Raw genomic sequence first — 21437 nt, forward strand, 5'->3', positions numbered from 1 at the left:
CATGATGATCGAAATTTAAATAAAATGGAAAGCCATATGTGCGATAAGTTAAAACTAGGACTATGGTCCCAATTCGCCTGCCGACAAATCTTGATTCGCAGATAAACCTCGTTGACAATTTATAAAGTTGTAGGCCATGATCTGTGGGTACGAGTGATTGCCGCCATATAGATTACCTTTTTCTGGTAACCCCCATATAACGGTATTTTGAGTGCATTTTTCGACCTATTTTTCGGGTAGCCCCTATATAAAGGTGTCCCCCATTTTCAGTATTTTGGGGGGTTTTGATTGCATTTGTCGACCCAATTGGCTGTAATTTAGTATTTTCAGTTCTTATTGGGTAGCAAATCCCTACACTAAAAATTATAAACATAGGTCCATTTTTTCGGGTAGTCTTCATATAAGGGTATCCCAAAATTTTCGGTATTTTGGCGGTTTTAAACGCATTTTTTCCAAATTGGTTTTTTTGCAGTCGCATTTGGTAACAAATCTCCCTCCCAAATATTTTTAATATTCGCCAGCTCCCATATATATTTTCGTCCGATTTAATGTAAATGGTGCAACAAAGACCCTATATACCCTTCGATTTGCACGAAATTTGGCATAGTGTACTGAATTATGTGCAGAATGATGTGCGCTGAATTTCGTGAAAATCGGTTCAGATTTAGATACAGCTCCCATATACAGTTTCGTCCGATTTTATGTAAATGGTACACTAAAGTCCCTATACACCTTTCGATTTGCACGATATTTGGCACAGTGTACTGAATTGAGTCTAGAATTGTGCGTGTTAAGTTTCGTGAAAATCGGTTCAGATTTAGTTATAGCTCCCATATATAATTTCTTCCGATTGAAGGTTATTGGTGCACTAAAGTCCTTATGTATCTTTCGATATGCACGAAATTTGGTACAGCGTACTAAATTGAGTCTAGAATGATGTGTGCTAAGTTTCATGAAAATCGGTTCAGATTTAGATATAGCTCCCATATATATTTTCGTTCGATTTCTATAGAAATTTGGCATAGCGCACTAAATTAAGTCTAGAATGATGTGGGATAAGTTTCGTGAATATCGGTTCAGGTTTAGATATAGCTCCCATATATATTAATAACTCGGAGCATACTTTAAGGCGTATCGCGTGAGGCGTGAAATTCAAAATAACTGCAGTATACCACTTCGAAGTCCAAGCATTTACTACCTTTTTTTCGACCGCACACTATATTCATTTTTCAATTTTTGTTTTTCATAGTTTGGTTTTAATATCCATTTTCTTTTCTCTCAAATTACAGCCACTAAATTTTAATTTCACATCTACACCAACACACACACCATGATGGAACGTAAAAAAGTCCTCGAATTGGATAAAATCTGTCGTGTGTGCATTTGCGAACGCAAGGATATGCGACCGTTGTTTAGCGAAAAGGTAGCCGAAATGTTAATGGAATGTGCCAGTGTTTCGGTCGAACCCACCGAAGGTTGGCCCGACAAAATTTGTGTCCAATGTGTGCATGCCGTTTCACGCTGTCATGCATTTAAAATGCAGGTCGAGCGCAGCGATAAAGAACTACGAGAATATATCAAATCTATTACGGTTCGAGTGATGGTCGACGAAAAGCCACAAATTGAAAGTGTGAGGATACAACAAACAGCGGCTCCGCAACATCAACAACAGCAGCAGCAACACCATCAGCCTCAACAACAGACTATCCAACAGGTGGCACAGCAACAACAAAACCATCAAAGTACATCATCGACCACCACAACGACCCGTGTTGTTCTCGATGAAATCCAAGGCCTTAAATTACAGCAGAGCCAGGCGAAATTATTTGAATTGCAACAGCAGCAAAAGTTATTGTTGCAACAGCAACAACAACAGCAGCTACTGAAAATGCAACAACAACAGCAGCAGCAAGAGGATCTGTTGTTACGGATGGCCCAACAACAACAAATACCCGCACAGTCGCAACAGAAAAAACAATCTTTAAAGCAGCAGCAACAGCCGCAACAACATCAGCAATTGCATTTGGTTCTGCAAACGAAACCCCAGTCCTCCCCGGTCCACCAAGATGAGGATAAGAAACCTGTACAACAGTCCCTCTTGATACACAATCAACATCGTCCTCAGCAGCAGCCTCCGCAGCAATTGCTAATGCACTCAGCCACCACGAGCAGTACCACCTCCTCCGCCTCCTCCTCAACCACCGTTAAACGGAAATCTTCCGTAAAAAAATCCCAACCCGCAGCCAAGAAGTTTGCCCAAATTCAGCAGCAGCAGCAAAGCAACATTTCAACACCTGCCCTCCAGCAACAACAGCAACAGCACATCTTACCCCAGACCACAATAAGTTTAAATGAGAGTAACGGCACCCTGACTTTACAACAACATAGCGGTAATAACAATAACAACAACACCCTCAGCCATCAGCCACGTTTGACCACCCAGACCTTGCTCAACACAAATCCACCACAATTATTGCCAATATCCTCCTCGTCCAACAACAACCACAACAGTAATGTCCTGCCTCAACAAATTGTCCTGCCAAATGGTCAGATAATAACCACCACCACCCAGTTGTTGGCCACAAATGGTGGTGGTAATTCCGGTGGACCACCCCAATTGACCCAAATAATTAGCGGTAATCCCGCCAATCATCTGCTCCATCACACCACCCCCGCCCCTGCACAGTTACAACAACCACAATTTGCCCCCGCCCAATTAATACAAACCACCAGTGGTCAGACCCTGCAATTGATACAACAACCCAATGGCCAACAGATTCTGCAATTGGTACAAATTGTACCCCAGCGGACCTTGACGGCGGTGGGAGGTGGTACTACAGGTGGAGGTAATGTGATAACTACCCATACCCTAAGTAATGGTGGGAATGCCACTGCGATCCTGGAAGATGATCATCTAACCATAATGGATGAGGAGGCTCTTATGGAACAAACGGAACAGCATCTAATCGATGATGAGGAGGGGGATCAGCAGGAGGATGATTTGGATGGTGGTGGTGGTCACATTGGCGATGAGCAGAGCAATAATCATGTTCTACACCATTCAAATGAGCGGGATCAAATTTGTGAAACAATTGTGGTGGAGGATGATCAGCAGCTGCAGATCCACCAGCACCACCAACAACATCATCATCATCAATTATTACAACAAAATGTGGAAATGGAATATTTGGAAGATGTTACAGTGACCACATCCCATCAGCAACAACAACAACACCATCATCAGGGCCTAATTTTACCCGATGTCGTCGTTCAGGAAGTCATTGATGATGAGGGGGAAGATGAACTCGACGAAGAGGATGATATTATTGAAGAAATCCACATGGAAGAGGAAATCTTACAGGATGATGGCACCATGCTATTGGAAACATCAAATGGTTCGGAATTTATTAGCACCACCCATGAACAGGATATGGAGGAACAGCATCATCATCAGATGTTAGATGATGAGGACGATGAGGCGAATATCTATCATGAGGATAATTCCCTGGCCCATTACACTGTTGTGGAGGGTGGTTGCATCGATGATGTGGATGATGTTGATGCCATGGAGGAGGCGGAGGTAAATGCGGTTTTCCAGGCCGCGTGTGATGCCAATGAAACGGAGATGCAACAGCAGCAGGCCCAGGCGCAGCAGCAACAACAGCAACAATTTAATAATAAAGTTAATAACTCCTCCTGCTCCTCCAATCACAATTCCCTAGATGCCTCACCTGTCGCAAACTCCTCCTCGGCCACAAAAACAAAATCCAGGCGTGGTGGCAACAACTCAAATTCCAACACCTCCAACAACAATAATTCCAATCGCTCCTTGGCCAACTCCCGACAATTACAAGCCACCGCCTGTTCCATAGCCCAGGCCGCCGGGCAGGATGATGATTTCGAAATTGATTCCAAACTCATTGCAGAATTTATTAACCAACAAACCACGATTTTGGCTACGGGACGTTACAAGTGCAATTTATGTCAAAAAGAATTTAAACAATTTAAGGGTCTGCAGAACCACATGCATCAACATTCAAATTGGATTCGGGCCAATTGCAAGAAACAACCACAATGTGAAATATGTCACAAGAGTTTCAAGGGCCCGGGGATGTTACGCATGCACATGAAAACTCATCAATCGGCAGGGAAGGTACCCACCTGTCACATTTGCAATAAGGCTTTCAAATCGAAAGCCATACTCTATCGTCATCGGCAGACACATCAACAGCGTTCCTATTGTTGTGCTGTGGACAATTGTCGTAAACATTTTTCCACTGCCATGACTTTGAAATCGCACATCGAACGTAAACATGCCAATTGTGCGGATATACCGCGATACAAATGTGGGGAATGTAATACCGTCTTCTATGATATTGAAACACTGGAAGATCATTTTCAAATTACCGGACATGGTGGAGGAGGTGGAGCGGGTGGTGTTTCCGATAATCAAAATCAAAACTCGAATTTAAATTTGAACCACAACAACAACAATTCATCGTCTTCACCCCCCACAATATCTACAATGACCATGACGGAAGTTGTTAGTAATAATGGTGATGTATATATAGTTACGCAGGCGTAGTTTTAAAACCATAAACCATAACCCAAATTCCCATAATTGCTCATCTCATCTATCCCCCCAACCTCTCCCTTCTGTCCCCCTCTCCCCCATACATCCCATAAGCATGCTAATTAACATGTAAGCCAGCCATCCCCCTCCATAATATGTTATGTTTTCAACCACAATGGAACTTTTTCGAAAAAAGTTCCGTATGTTTTTTGTTTTTAATTTTTTAATACAAAAAAAAAAAAACATTGTAATCCCTTAGGAGAATGAAAAGGTATTCATAGCTCATATACACTAGTTCTAGTTGTAAGTGTAAAAATAAGAAAAATCAAACGCAAACAGAAAATAATGTAAATATGTTTAGTTTGTTTTTTTTTCTTTTTTGGCAATAATAATAAATTTAAATATAATATATAATTTTTACTAAAAGAAAAACATGTTCGCAAATGAGTTTTATTTGTACAAAATATCTGTTTTTGTATTAAAGATATAAAATTTGTAATATTTAAAGGGAAAAATCTATTTTCACTTCAAAATGTTGTGTTTAATTTAAGCAAATTTGTTTCAATATTTTATTCGATTTTATATTGTATTTACGTAGTTATTTTGTTCGGCGACCCATAGTAAAATTTGATGGAGAACATTTTCTACATTAGGACCTTCCATCTAAAATGAAATATTCAAGGAGATTTCGGCAAAATTCGGAAAATGGTAAATTATTATTATTTTTCAAAAGCAAAAAAGAAATGTTCTTCATACCAATTTGATTTGGTATTTTATTGCCATTTATAACCGATAGGGCGATTTTTTTTGGTCGGTGACCCAAAGTGAAATTTTTTGGAGAATATTTTCCCCATTAATACCTCCAATCTAAAATGAAGTATTCAAGCAGATTTTGACAAAAATCGGATAATGGTGAAATTATTATTTTTTCGAAAAAATACTCTTCCATCCCATTTTGTTTTGATATTTTATTGTCATATATAACATATATGTCGATTTCTTTTGGTCCGTGACCCATAGTGAAATTTTGTGGAGAACATTTCCGCCATTAGTACCTTCCACCTAAAATCAAGTAATCAAGGAGATTTCGGAAAAATCGGAAAATGTAAAAATTATTTTTTATGAAAAATAATCTTTTATTCCATTTTGTTTTGGTATTCTATTGCCATTTACAACCGATATGGCAATTTCTTTTGGTCGGTGGTCTGTTGTAAAATGTTATGGAGAACATTTTCTCCATTAGTACCCTCCATCTAAAATCAAGTATTCAAGGAAATTTCGACAAAAATCGGATAATGGTAAATTTATTATTTTTTTTTCGAAAAATAGTTTTTCTTCCCAATGTGTTTTGATAATTTATTGTCATATATAACATATTTGGCGATTTCTTTTGGTCGCTGACCCATAGTGAAATTTTGTGGAAAACATTTTCTCCATTATTACCTCCCATCTAAAATTAAAAATTAACGGAAATTTCGACAAAAATCGGATAATGGTAAATTATTATTAATATTTTTTTTCGAAAAAAATAATTTTTCGTTCCAATTTGTTTTGGTATTTTATTGTTATTTGTAACTTATATTTCGGTTTCTTTTGGTCGGTGACCCATAGTGAAATTTTATGAAGAACATTTTCTCCATTAGTAGCATTCATCTAAAATCAAGTATTCGAGGAGATTTCGGCAAATTTTGGAAAATGGTAAAATTTATATTTTTTTTCGAAAAAATAATTCTTCATACCAATTTGTGTTGATATGTTATTGACATATATATTCTATATGGCGACTTCTTTTGGTCCGTGGCCCATGTTGAAATTTGATGGAGAATATTTCTTTCCTCTACAGCAACCTTCTAACTGAAATATTTTGGGTGATATTGGCGAAATTTGGAAAAGTATACAAAAATGTATTCCACACATATTTAATTTTTTATCAGTCTAATTTGTTTTGGGATTTTATTGATATAGAGATTTCTTTTGGTCGGTGACCCATAGTGAAATTCGATGTAGAACATTTCCCTCTTTAATATTAACCCCCTAATTGGAATATTTAGGGAAAAATTGGCGAAATTCGGAAAAGTAAAATTTTTATACCATAAACATTTATTTTTTTATTGGATTAATTTGTTTAGCGACCCATAGTGAAATTCGATGGAGAACATTTCCCTCTTTTACATCAACTCCCTTACTGAAGTATTTGGGGGAGATATTCGGGAGAAATTTCGGAAAGGTAAAATTTCTATACCATAAGCATTTAATTTTTAATTTGACTAATTTGTTTTGGGTTTTTATTAATATATGTACTATACTTAAAGATTTCTCTTGGTTAGGGACCCATAGTGAAATTTAATAGAGAATATTTCCTTCCTTTACTGGTATATTTAAGGAGATATTGGCAAAATTCGGAAAAGTAAAAAAAAGAGAAATAAATAAAAATATATTTTACAAACACCTAATTTTTTATTAATCCAAAACCATTCGGACTATCTTATTGGCATATATACTATGCCTTGACCATTCTTTTGTTCGGTGACCCATAATGAAATTTTGTGGCGATTTTTTTCTTCCTTGAATTCATCCCCCTAACTGAAATATTTACGAAGATATAAGCAAAAACAGAAAGCTCTGAAAAACAATTTAACAAAAGAGGTCTTTTTATATATACCCTGATTTTTTATGTATGTTATTGCTATATATATGCAATATATCGATTTGATGTGTTCGGTGACCTCTAGTAAAATTTTGTGGGGAATATTTTTTCCCTTGACACTAATTCCCTAATCGGGGGTATTTGGGGAGATATTAGCATAAACGGGAAAGTGTAGGAAATGTTTGCGACAAAAAATGTATTCATTATATAGTTCGATTTGTTTGAGGTGTTATTGTCATATACATCTAATATTCTGACTCGATGTGGTCACTGACCTCTAATGAAATTTTGTGGGGAATGTTTTCTTTATTGACCCGCACCCTCTAATCTGAGGTATTTTGGCAGTTATTGGCATAAATGGGAAAGTGTAAGAAAATGTTGCAACAAAAAATGTCCTCATTATTTATTTGAATTTGTTTGAGATATTAATGCTATATACGTGTATTATACAGACTTCGTGTGGTCGGTGTCTTCTAAGGGAATTTTGTGGAGAATATTTTCTTCATTGATACCAACCTGCTAAAATGATTAGTTCTTGGAGATTTGTTTGTACTATTTGAAAATGTCTACATTTGTCGTCTATTTGGAAAACCTAGTGGATGTCTTATACGAAAACGATATGATTTTCTAATAAGAACATATGGTGGTATTCTAATAAGAAGACTTACTGGCCTAATACCTAGAGGCCCAGAAGTTTTAGGAGCTTCCTATTACATAGACAAATGAAAGTTCTTATAGGAAGATCTAGTGAGCTTTGAATGAGAAAACCTACCAGACCTTCTTATTAGATTGTCATTAGATTTTCTTATTTGAGATTTCTTTTTAAATGCTACCTATGTCATCATATTATGAAGGCCAGTAGATTTTCGTAGGAATAGGAAGTCACTAGATCTTCTGTTAAAGGACAATATAATTTTTTTCCTTAGAAAGTCAATAGATATTCTTATTAGAAGATCAAAGAAGTTTTCTTATTAGAATTAGTGGCCTTTGAATATGAAAACCTAGTAGCATTCTGATAAGAATACCAGGTCTTCTTCTCCTTCTGTTGTTGTTAATAAGATTAGGTTTTGGTCTTTAAATTTGAAAATTTATTGGCCTTCATATATGAGAACTTGGTGGGTTTCTAATAAGATGTCTTATTGGTGATCCTCTTATTAAGAGGACTTTTAAATTCCCATCTTCTTAAAATCGAGGGTATGTAAAACGCCTGGGAGTTAGGCAACAACATTTTGAAAAAAGTATTGGCCTTCTAATATGAAGACCTAGGCAGATTCTAATAAGAAGTATTATTCTTGATCTAATACCATAGGGCATTCTTATTAAAATGACTTTTAAAATTCCATATTCGTATCATCGAGGGTAGGATTCTAATAAGAAGTCTTATTGGTGATCTAATACCATAAGGTATTAAGAGGACTTTTAAATTCCCATCTTCTTCTTATTATGTAGGCTACATAAAACGCCTAGGAGTTAGTCAACAAAATTCCCTTCTTTCAAAAATAACTTGAAACATTTTTCCAGGAACAACATAATTAATTATCAACAAATTGTATTGTGTTTTGGTATATATATATGTATGCCTGTGTGCGTGCCTAACCAGGCCACCAGCTTAAATTTATTTCCAAGAAATTTCCTATCAACCACAATCCCAACCAGGCAAAGGCTCCACAAGCCTAACAACCATGAGAAATTTAATCAAATCTATATATGTGTGTGTATGTATGTGTTTCGTTCTCTACATAGAAAAAAGGAAACCTCTTTAAAGGCGGAAATTTCCAGAAAAATGTGCGTTTGATATGATTTTGGATAGGCGAAACCTCATTTTGGGTAAACAAACAAATTAAAGGCAAACGCCTAAAAGTAGGCCATATTAAAGTGTTTGAAAAAAGTAGCAGTGTGTACTTGTGGGGATTTTGGTTGAAGACATTAAAAAGAGCATACATTTAGGGGGAGGAATTTTTAAGGCCATAGATTTTTATATAAAATATGAAAACAAATTCGTGGGTTAATCTAAAGGGAAGGTCTTTAAGAGTACCCTATTAAGAAGTTAAAAAAAATCAATTTTTATACCCTTCACCACATAATAGAAATGGTGCACCAAAGTGCCTATATATCTTTCGATTTGCACGAAATTAGGCATAGCGTAATGAATTGACTCTAGAATGATTTGTGTTATGTTTCGTGAAAATCGATTCAGATTTAGATATATTTAGCTTCCATATATATTTTCGTCCTATTTTAAGTAAATGGTTCATCAAAGTCCCTATGTTTCTTTCGATTTTCACGAAATTTGGCATAGCGTAATGAATTGAGTCAAGAATGATGAGTGGTAAGTTTCGTGAAAATCGATTCAGATTTAGATATAGCTCCCATATATATTTTTGTTCGATTTAATGGAAAAGGTGCACCAAAGTCCCTATATATCTTTCGATTTGCACGAAATTTGACATAGCGTAATGAATTGACTCTAGAGTGATTTGTGTTAAGTTTCGTGAAAATCGATTCAGATTTTGATATAGCTCCCATATATCATTTCGTTCGGTTTAATAGAAATCTTTCGATTTGCAGGAAATTTGGCATAGCTTACTGAATTGAGTCTAAAATGATGTATGTTGAGTTTCGTGAAAATCGATTCAGATTTAGATATAGCTCCCATATATATTTTCGTCCGATTTTTGGTAAATGGTGCACCAAAGTCGCTTTATATTCTTCGATTTGCACGAAATTTGGCACAGAGTACTAGACTAAGTCTAGAATAATGTGTGTTAAGTTTCATGAACATCTATTCAGATTTAGATATAGCTCCCATATATATTTTCGTCGGATTTAATAGAAATGGTACAACGAAGTCCCTATATATCTTTCGATTTGCACGAAATTTGGCATATCGTTATGAATTGACTTTAGAATGATGTGAGGTAAGTTTCGTGAAAATCGATTCAGATTTAGATATAGATCCCATATATATTTTCGTCGGATTTAATAGAAATGGTGCACCAAAGTCCCTTCATATCTTTCGATTTGCAGGAAATTTGGCATAGCGTAATGAATTGACTCTAGAATGATGTGTGTTAAGTTTCGTGAAAATGGATTGCGATTTAGATATAGATCCCATATATATTTTCGTTCGATTTAATAGAAATGGTCCCTATATATCTTTCGATTTGCACGAAATTTGGCATAGCGTAGTGAATTGACTCTAGAATGATGTGTGTTAAGTTTCGTGAAAATCGATTCAGATTTAGATATAGATCCCATATATATTTTCGTCCGATTTAATGTAAATGGCGCACCAATCTCTCTATATATCTTTCGATTTGCACGAAATTTGGCATAGCGAAATGAATTGACTCTAGAATGATGTTTGGTAAGTTTCGTGAAAATCGGTTCAGATTTAGATATAGCTCTCATATGTACTTTCGTCCGATTTTATGTAAATGGTGCAACAAAGTACCTATATATCTTTCGATGTGTATGAAATTTGGCACAGAGTACTAGACGGAGTTTAAAATTATGTGTGTTAAGTTTCGTGAAAATCTGTACAGATTAAGATATAGCTCCCGTATATATTTTCGTCCCTAGGTGGTGAAAGGTATCATATAGTCGGTCCCTTCCGAATTTGAACTTTCCTTACTCGTTTTTTATACCCTCCACCTTAGTATGGAGGGTATATTAATTTTGTCATTCCGTTTGTAACTCATCGAAATATTCATTTCCGACCCTATAAAGTATATATATTCTTGATCAGGGTAAAATTCTACGACGATCTAGCCATGTCCGTTTGTCCGTCTGTTGTAATCACGCTATCTTCTGAAGGAATTGAGATAGGGAGCTGAAATTTTGCATAGGGTTATCTTTTGTCTGCAGGCAGGTCAAGTTCGAAGATGGGATATATCGTCCACGTTTAGGCATAGCTCCCATATAAGGGTACCCGCCAAATTTCGGTATTTTGTGGTTCATGAGCGCGTTTTTCAGCCGAATTTGGTACATTGGGTTCTTATTGGATACTAAATGTCTCCACAAAAACTTATAAGTATAGGTCCATATTTTCTGTTAGCCGCCATATAACGGTACCTTCTAATTTTCAGTATTTTGGGGGTTTTGGTCGTATTTTTCCACCGAATTGGCTGTAATTTATTATTTTGAGTTCTTAATAGGTACCAAATCTCTCTACAAAAAATTATGTATATAGGTCCATTTTTTCGGGTAGCCCCCATATAAAGTTACCCCCCTATTTTTCGGTATTTTGGGGTTCTTGAGCGCGTTTTTCAGCCGAATTCGCTGAAATGTGCTACATTGAGTTCTTATTGGGTCCTAAATGTCTCCACAAAAAATTATAAATATAGGTCCACTTTTTCTGGTAGCCCCCATATACGGTACCTCCCAATTTTCAGTATTTTGGCGGTTTTGATCGTATTTTTCCGCCGAATTAGTTGTAATTTAGTATTTTGAGTTCTTAATAGGTACCAAATCTCTCCACAATGAATATGAATATAGGTCCATTTTTTCGAATATCCCCCATATAAGGGTACCCCCAATTTTCGGTATTTTGGGGTTCTTGAGCGCGTTTTTCAACCGAATTTGCTGCAATTTGGTATTTTGTAGTTGTATATGGTAACAAATCTCTCTACCAAAAATTATTAATGTTCGCCCCCTTTTTGGGGTAGTCCCCATATAACCCCCTTTTTTTATATTAAAATAGTTATCTGATTTGTTCCGCGTTTTGAGTTTGGTTCTAAGACTCTATTGTAATCATTTCGCCTGCGGAGGATAGCGAGATAAAAGAAATTAGAAGGTTCGAATGTACTATAGCCGCATTTAGACCTAGCCCCTGTGTGGAGGTTTCAGAAGGAGTGGACCGATATTCCCCATCTTCGAATTTGAATTATCAATTTCTGAAATTTCTGAAATTTGTATTATGGTTTACATAATCCGATTTTAGACATGTCGGTATAGGTCCACTTTTTGGTATGTTCCCTATATTTTCATTTCTAGTACCTGTCAGTATATCTATGGTGGAGGGTATCCAAAGTTCGGCCCGGCCGAACTTAACCCTTTTTCCTTGTTTATAATTAAAGTTTAAGATGTTCCCTGTTCCCTCTCCACAAAATCGAACTTCTCTGGTAAAAATCTCTCCTCATACTCCCTTATAAATAAATATTGTTTTTGTTTACAAAAGCTAGAGCAATACAAAATAGACTATATTTCACATGTCTGTTTCTTAAGAGTAATTATCGTTTGGGAGGGAGAATAAAAAAAAACACACCAAAAATTGGGGTTATAAGCGTTCAGCTAAACACACGAAGAACTCATTAAAATTGGCAGCCAGCAGACAGGCAGACATAACGACATATAGACAGGCACTGGTGCTGATGGCAATTTATTTCGCCACAAATAAAAAAACATTTAATTGTATAAACAAAACAAAAAATTGAAATGAAATGGAAATTTTGTATAGCCATTCAGCGCAGCCATCAGAGCAATACAACAAAAAGTCCATATCGTTCATTGGAGAGCATCGGCCGTTTGTTTACTATTTCCAGCAGCCAAAACAGCATCAGCAGTAGTAATGGAATTTTTTTTATTTATTTAGGAATTCAGGAAAAACAATGCGTTCGAAATATTATTGCAAAAAAAAATTTAAAAAAAGAGAACAATAAATAAAAATGAAATGAGACCTCAACAATCTATAAGTTGGATATGTTGACGTGGAGGATAATGACGGCTAATGAGGGAGGGAAGAGGGTTCTTAAATTGAAATAACAGCAATTTATGAAATGTGCGTAATTTTATTTGAATGATTTTCTAAACGAAAATTATGGCAGATGTGCTTTTTAGAAGAACAATGAGATTGCTTATTAGAATGCTACTAGGTCCTGATATTAAGAAGGCCAATAGATTTTCAGATGTGCTTTTTGGAAGACCAATAAGATTGCTTATTAGAATGCTACTAGGTCCTGATATTAAGAAGCCCAATAGATTTTCTTATTAGAAATTTACTAGGTCCTCATAATAGAATGTTAACAAATTTTCTTATTAGAAAACCACTAGCTTTTCTTATGAGAAGACTACCAAGTGCTCTTATTGGATTGTTATTAAGTTTTCTTATTAGAGCATTTTTATTAGAATGCTACTAGGTTCTCATAGTAAAAATGCCAAAAGATTTCCTTATAAGAATGCCACTAGGTGCTCATATTAGAAGACCAAATGATTTTCATATTAGAAAACCTTAACTTTTTCTCATAAAAAGACTACCAAGTCTTCTTATTATTAGTATTCTTATTAGAAGGCTACCAAGTGCTCTTATTAGATATTCACTAAATTTTCTTATTAGATCCCATTTTAAATAAAATGTTAGAATAGAATTAAAAGGCTGCCAAACCATCTTATTAGAAGACTACTAATTCATCATTAGGTTTTCTTATTACAGCCTTGTTATTAGAATGCTACTAGGTGCTAATATTAAGGAGGGCACTGGATCTTCTATTAAATATTGACAGATTTCCTAATAAGAAAACAATTAAATATCAATAGATTTTCTTATCAGAAAGCAACTACATCTTCCCATAAAAAAACTTCCAATTCTTCTTATTAGATAGCCATTAGATTTTCTTATTAGAAAAGCAGTAAGTCTTGTTATTAGAAGCCCATTAAATTTTCTTATTAGAGGCAGTAAGACATTTTATTTCTAATTAGAAGATCACACTATCAGGATTATTTTTATTAGAAGGTCATTCTTATTAGAATTCCAATAGGTTTTCTTATTAAAAGGCTAACATGTCTTCTTATTAAAAATCAGTAGGTCTTCTTATTAGATGGTCATTAGACCTTCCTATTAGACGACCTTTAGTCTTCCTATTAGATTGTTGTTGGGTTATGGGTATCCTATAGGCTAGGCAATAGGTCTTCTTATTAAAATGTTACTAGGTCCTCATATTCTTATTAGAAGGACACTATGCCTTCTTATTAGAAAGTCACTAACCCAATACATTTTCTTATAAGATTATCACTAGGTCTTCTTATAAGAAGATCACTAAGTCTATTAATTGGAAGACGATTAGGCCTTCTTATTAGAAGATTACTGCGGTTTCTTATTAGAAGTTCACAGGGTATTTTTATTATAAGATCACTAGGACATCTTATTATATCACTGAGTCTTCTTATTATAATACCACTAGGTCTTATTAGAATATCAATAGGACTTCTTATTAGAAGATCACTAGGGCTTCTTATTAGAAGATCACTAGGACTTCTTATTAGAAGAACACTAGGACTTTTTATAAGAAGACCGCTAGATTTTGTTATCAGAAGACTACTAGGTGGTCTTATCAGAAGATCTCTAGTTCTTCTTATTAGAATGTCAGATGGTCTTTTATTTGTAATGCCACTAAATTTTCTTATTATAATTTCAGTATAATTATTACATTATGTTTTCTTCTTGAAAAGCAACTAGACATTCTACTAGGTTTATTATAATGTCAGCAGGTATTCTTTTTATGAGTATTAGGGCTTCATATTCGACGGTCAATAGGTCTTCTAATCAGAAGGCCACTAGAACATATCATAAGGCCTATTAGCACTGGCCTTTGTCTTCTTATAAGAAAGCTACTAAAACTTCTTATTAGAAGTCCACTTGTCCTTCTACTACTAGAAAAGTACTAGGTCTTCTTATCAGAAGATCATTAGGTCTTCTTATTAGAAGCTCACTAGGCCTTCTTATTACAAAGTCAGATGGTCTTCTAATTGGAATTTGGTTTTTTATTATAATTTCAGTAGGTATTATTATTATGACATTAGGTTTTCTTATTCGAAGGCCTCTTTGTCTTCTTATTGGAAATAAACTAGGATTCTAATTAGAATGCTACTAGGGTTTATTATTATAAAGTCAGTAGGTCTTCTATTATTATGAGGATTAGGACTTCATATTAGATGGTCAATAGTTCTTTTAATCAGAAACCCACTAGTACTTGTCAGAAGGCCTATTAGAACCGGTTGTTGTCTTCGTATTACAAAGCTAATAAAACTTCTTATTATAAATCCTCCTCGCCTTCGTATTAGCAGAACACATGCTATTCTTATCAGAAAGGCACTACGTCTTCCTATTATAAGTCAATTTTGGTCTATTTTCAAAAGGTATTTTTATTAGGTCACCATGTCATTTATATAGAAGACCTTGCGTTAAATCTTCTTTGGGAAGATCAATAGGACTTCTCATTGAAGGATCAATCGGTCTTTCATTAACGATCCATAAGTCTTTCCATAGAAATCCAATATTTTTATTCTCTTAAGAGACCAGTGGGTCCTCCCATAGAATACCAGTAGGCCTTCCGATGGAACATCAATAGGTATTCTCATAGAAGACTAGTAGACCTTATTCAGAAGATATTATTAGGTCTTCTATGACCTACTAATAAAAGACCAGAAGGTCTTCTCATGGAAGACCAGTAGGACATCTATTACAAGTCTAGTAGGCCTTCTCATAGACCTACCTATAGATTTTCTTCACAAAAGACAAGTGGATCTTCTGGCAGAAGTCCAATATGTCCTCTAATAGAAGATCAGTAGATCTTTTCATAGCAGATCCGTAGGTCCTCTCATAGAAGATAAGTGGGACCTAATAATATTATTTAGAAAGATGTTATGTCTTCAAATAGAAGACTTTTAGAAGGCCAGTAGGTATAAATGACCAGAAGTTCCTATCAAAGGAGACCAGAGGTCTTCACATAGAAGTTTAGTAGATATTTTCATAGATGACCAGTGGGTCCTCTTGTTTGAAGAATATTTTTGTTATTTTTCCTTTTTATAAAAAATCTTTAATCTTTAATTTGCAAAATCTTTAATTTGTTCGGTCACCGAATATTTACTTTGGATTTGGATGAGTTTCTTTGACATAAAGGTAATAGGATGATCTCCGTCTTTCTTGTACTGTATTTTATACTTATTAGAATATTTATTTAAAGAAATGTTTCGTATCCTTTGGAATACTTTGGAATAATAAAAATAGAAAATCTTCTATAGGCTCACTTTACTATAGGAAAAAAAAAACAATAGCATTGGCCTAAAAATCTATAGCCTCAGCTATAGACTATTCTCGTCTAGAAAAAATTCAATAGCCTCACCTATAGACTTTTTTTCGTCTAAAAACAATTAAATGAAGTTTTTCCGTCCAGAAAAAATTCTATAGCCGAGGCTATTGATTCTATAGTCGAGGCTATATTTTGTCTAGATACCCATAAGCTCTTCATGTTTAATTCTAAGTATTCTTGTTCGGTCACTGGATAATTACGTTGGTCTTGGTTGAGTTTCTTTGACATAAATATAATAGGAAAATCTTCGTCTGCCGTGTATTGGACGTAAGTCATTTTGCTATGAATTCTTGTTCGATCACCAAATAAGTACCTAGTTCTTAGCCCGTTTTGGGTGTGTATCTATCGGGATATCGTCTCTCATAGGATCTAAGTGTATAATGCTAATGTTATTAATGAGTCTCTCTGAAATAAAGAAAATAGAAACACATTTCTCGTATTCGACATAGGGTTCTTAAATGACATTCTTCGGCATATGTTCATAATTTTGTTTTCGTTGACTTAACTCTCTTATTCGGACACCTAAAAGCTGTGTTGCTTTTGGTTGAGTTTCTTTGGTAATAGGAATCACGTCGTCTTCCTCGTATTGGACATACGTATTCATCCATAATTTCTTCATATTGGATTTGTTTGCAAAGGCTTCTTGTTCTGTCACCGAGTAGTTACGTTGGTTTTTGGTTGAGCTTCATTGACATTAAGTATATAGGAAAATCTTTGTGGTCGGAAATCTTCTCTGTCTATAAAGAAATTAAGGATTGGCATAGATCATAGCCTTTACAGATTTTTCGTAATAAAAATGCTATAGCATTAGCCTCGGAGTTTTATCGTTTATATAATTTTTTTTAAGATAATTTTTTTCATTCTTGTTCGGTCACCGAATATTTACGTTGGCTTTTGGTTGAGTTACTTTGACATAAAGGTTATAATATAATAAAAATAAGAATATTTATTTAAAGTATTTCTTGGTATCCTTCTTTTACCGAATAGTAAGAAGAGAGTTTTCTGCGTCTAGTAAAATTATTATATAGTCTTGGATTTAGAGTATTTTTGCGAAATAATGAGAACAAATCTGTTCTTGGCTATAGCGTTTAATAGGACGTTTAAATTGTACCGGATTTCTCCAATCCAGTAGATCTAAATTGTCAATTCCATTACAAATATGTCAAATAAATCCTCATAAAGAAGGTTCTATTGTAAATGCCGTTTAATAACACAGAGCCAGGGCTATATTTTTTATTGCCAAGAAGAAAATAGCTACGACTTTAAAATATTATGGTTTGAGTTTTAAATTGTTTGCTTAAAGTGTAAGGTATTCAAAGTCTGAAAATGTCTCATCAATCATTTGGGTATTGATAAATATTTTAATTAGATCAATCAATAAATTAATTAAACCAAATGATTGATAATAAAAATTAAAACAAAAAAAAACATAAAAATTTAAAACAAACACCAAATAAATTAATTGAAAGATTATTGTCATCAAGTAGTTAGTCATTTTAAAAGTTAGGAAAATTACTGCCGTTGACGGTAAGATGTGAGGACAAAGCCTGCCTTCTTAACGTGTGCCAATCGTCATTACGTTAGCTCTGGCTATAAATCATTTCCTTATCACAGATTCGCATCGCATAAAGGCATTTGACAATAAATGGCTTTTGTGAATTCTTGGAATTCGCCAGCAAACAATTTTTTTTTATGATGGATACGCACTGAATTTAATAACAACAAAATAGACGTTATTAATTAAAATTAAATATAAACAAATAAATGAACACCTTCAATTCATTATGATTTATTGGTAAACAAATATTTGGAAATTTTTATTTTTAGAACAGTTCGTTTTTTGACGTCACTGAATTGAAAAGCGTTTCTAGATTATTTTCATATTTTTTATTTTTGAATGGCTTATCGTTCATCATGTCTGTGACTGACTGATAGGGAATAAATGCAGTGGAAATTAAATTAATGAAATATTAAATTGAATTAATACTTTAATTTTTTTTGATGGCCTAAGAGTACAGGGTCCAATAAATTGATTTTTTATAACCTCAATATTTAATGGCTTCAAAATTATATTATTGAGGAAGGTCGAGGTTTTTCAAATTCTCCACATCGAAAATATTAAATATATTCATTTGCCAAGGACCCTATTTATGCTATTAATACCTAACCTAAAAAATATAAATGTCTGCACATTGGTTATTGACCCCAACTCCCATGAAATATAATCAACGCAAAATGTTCTTTATACAAAATAATTATTAATTATCTGCAATTTGTTTGGCAATTTCTATAAGATATCGGCTATTGTTTCTTTTGCAATTATTTGTTTTTCTTCTTTTCTTGCAAAAATTTGTTTGTCTTTCAATCACCCACAGCCTAAAATATTCTCATGAAGATTCTTAAAAATAACTTACGGCTCAATTTATTTTTAACCAATGGAATTGTTTACAAATTGCAGTAAATAAATTTTAGCCGCACAAAAATTCCTGCAATCAGGCGGAGATATTGAACAATTAATTTTACATGAGAATTTCGAATATCGAAACACAATTGGAACCACAAAATTAGCTGAAGAGGCTATGAAATTTTTTCTAAACAAAAAAAAAAAAAAATATTGCCAAGCAATGGAATTTTTTCAGGACGAAAAAAGTTTATAGCAGAGTCTATGGAATTTTTTCTAGACGAAAAAAAATCTGTAGTCGAGGCAACGATTTTCCCATTACCTTTGTGTCAAAGAAGCTCAATCGAAACGAACGATATAAAAATAAGACGATTTCCCTATTACCTTTATGTCTAAGAAACTCAACCAATAGCAGTGAACGACCCAATAATAAGTAGAACAAATTCTATAGAATTTTTTCTAAACAAAAAAGTATATAGCCAAGGCTATAGAATTTTCTCTAAACGAAAAAAGTCTATAGTCAAGCCTATAGGAGTTGCACATATAGAAGAAAATGTATTGCTAAAGCTATAGATTATTTTTTTAAACGAAAAAGTCTACAGCCGCGAAAAAGTCCATAGCTAAGGCTATACATTTTTATCTATACGAAAAAAGTTTATAGCAAGGCTATAAAATTGTTGGTTATAGAATAGAATTTTTTCTATACGAAAATAAGTCTATAGGCTATAGAATTTGTTTATACGAAAAAAGTCTGTAGCCAAGGCTATAGAATTTTTTTTATGCGAAAAAAGTTTATTGCCAAGGCTATAGATTTTTTCTTTACGAAAAAAACTATAGCCAGGGCTACGGAATTTTTTCTATACGAAAAAGTCTTTAGCAAAGGCTATAGATTTTTTCTATAGCCAAGGCTATAGATTTTTTCTATAGCCAAGGCTATAGATGTTTTTCTAAACGAAAAAAGTCTATAGCCAAGGCTATGGATTTTTTCTAAACGAACAAAAAATTGTATAGCCAAGGCTATAGAATTTTTTCTAAACGAAAAAGGTACTTTCTTGTTCGATCACCGAATAATTACGTTGATTTTGCTTGAGTTTCTTTGACATAAAGGCAATAGAAAACATTGTTTACTTCGATGATGTCCTTCTCTCCCTATAAGAAATTTAGTTTTCCTTTACATTTTATCCCTGAGTTCCCACTTGCTTCATAAATTTATAGCACAACTATTTTCACAGCAGACCTGACCTTTTTCGACGATGGAAATGTCGATTGTTATCAAGAATTCCGTATCTCTTCGTCGCAATTCGTCATCTAGAATACTATTCATTAGCACTTATCGCTAGAATAATAAAAATTGTTACAACTGTGTTTTATAGGTTATGGCAATGATCCGAGAAATACTTCAAACTCTGATAAGAATTCTAGGCAATGGACTTTCCAGTTAAATGCAATTCGCAACTATAAAAAATGAAAAAGAAAATTGCAAAGCTAAGCAGATTTCTTATCATCACCGATTCAATTGCGAAACAGAATAGTGTCAAGCTAAAATTGATAGTTGAAAAAATTTCCGCATTGTATAGGGTCAGGTTTTACAGCAAACAAATATTTTTTTTTCGTATAGAATTTCTATAGCTCTGGCTATAGACTTTTTTCGTTTAGAATAAATTCTACAGCGGTGCAGAAAAAATTCTATACCCTGGCTATAGAGTTTTTTCCGTCTACAAAAAATTTCATAGTCCTGGCTATAGACTTTTTTCCGTCCAGAAAGAAATCTACTGCCCTGGTTATAGATTTTTTCCGTTTAGAAAAAATTTTATTGCCCTGGCTGTAGAGTTCTTTACCTTTTGACAAAATTCTATAGCCTGGCTATAGACTTTTCCCGTCTAGACAAAATTCTATAGCCCTGGCTATAGACTTTTCCCGTCTAGAAAAAATTCTATAGCCCTGGCTATAGACTTTTCCCGTCTAGACAAAATTCTATAGCCCTGGCTATAGACTTTTACCGTCTAGAAAAATTTCTATAGCTTTTTGATATAGTTCTTTCGACATAAAGGTAATAGTATTCTTGTTCGGTCACCGAATAGTTACGTTGATTTTGATTGAGTTTCTTAGAAATAAAGGCAATAGGAATTTGTTCGTCTTCTTTTCTCATCAGGATAATATTGTTAGTTCTTGAAGGAAGTTCTTCTTCTCCGTATATAATACTTCGGAAGTGCCTGTTCCCCTCATTTTTTAAAAAAATGACCTCATTACAAATTTTCCATTTTTTTTATTATCAATAATAAAAATTTTGTTTTTCTGTTTTTGCAAAACCCCTGTAATCTTTTCGGATGTCTAGGGGACGGCGATCATTTTTTCCCATAATAAACAAGCAAACAAACTTCCATTCACAAAAGTGTGGTGATATTAAACGACTTTGCCGCATTTATTGATAATGTCATGTGGAATTAAAATGAAAGTCAGAAATAATAGAGAACAACTGATATCGGTAATAATACTTTGTTGTGAATGATTGTTCCTCAGACTTTTTGTCGGCTGGAGCTATGGTGGTGGTCTGATAAGCGGTAATTTATGGAAATTAAAATTAATATTGAATTCATGAAACTGTATAAGAGCTTCTTTAAGTATTCCGAACTTTATGTATGTCTTGTGTACATAGAAATTCTCTTAGATATCGGTGTATTCCCATTGGTTGTCTATATACTGAGAACCTCATATAGGCCTATTTTTACA

General features: G+C 34.2%; 1 protein-coding gene across 1 annotated transcript; it reads left to right on the plus strand.

Moving 5' to 3' along the window:
• The first annotated feature begins 1333 nt into the window (after positions 1 to 1333).
• On the plus strand, positions 1334 to 20175 carry LOC133321198 (GATA zinc finger domain-containing protein 10). Its single transcript, XM_061530286.1, has 5 exons — positions 1334 to 1628; positions 1679 to 1714; positions 1794 to 1954; positions 2000 to 4433; positions 20081 to 20175. Exons 1-5 carry the CDS (start codon positions 1334 to 1336, stop codon positions 20173 to 20175), a joined length of 3021 nt encoding a protein of 1006 aa, XP_061386270.1.
• Positions 20176 to 21437: the final 1262 nt, after the last annotated feature.

The sequence above is a fragment of the Musca vetustissima genome, unplaced genomic scaffold (genome assembly GCF_032173495.1).
Source record: "Musca vetustissima isolate MV318-11 ecotype Yass unplaced genomic scaffold, APGP_CSIRO_Mvet_v1 utg5396, whole genome shotgun sequence".
In the NCBI taxonomy this organism is placed as follows: domain Eukaryota; kingdom Metazoa; phylum Arthropoda; class Insecta; order Diptera; family Muscidae; genus Musca; species Musca vetustissima.

What these genes read in the sequence shown, in the direction of transcription:
- LOC133321198 (XM_061530286.1), top strand. Translation starts at nt 1,334, where the DNA reads ATGGAACGTAAAAAAGTCCTCGAATTGGATAAAATCTGTCGTGTGTGC. An exon ending in CCCAACAACAACAAATACCC is followed by an intron (nt 1,955 to 1,999) that starts GCACAGTCGCAA and finishes CAGCAGCAACAG; the next exon opens with CCGCAACAACATCAGCAATT. An exon ending in TGGTGGAGGAGGTGGAGCGG is followed by an intron (nt 4,434 to 20,080) that starts GTGGTGTTTCCG and finishes TGTGTTTTATAG; the next exon opens with GTTATGGCAATGATCCGAGA.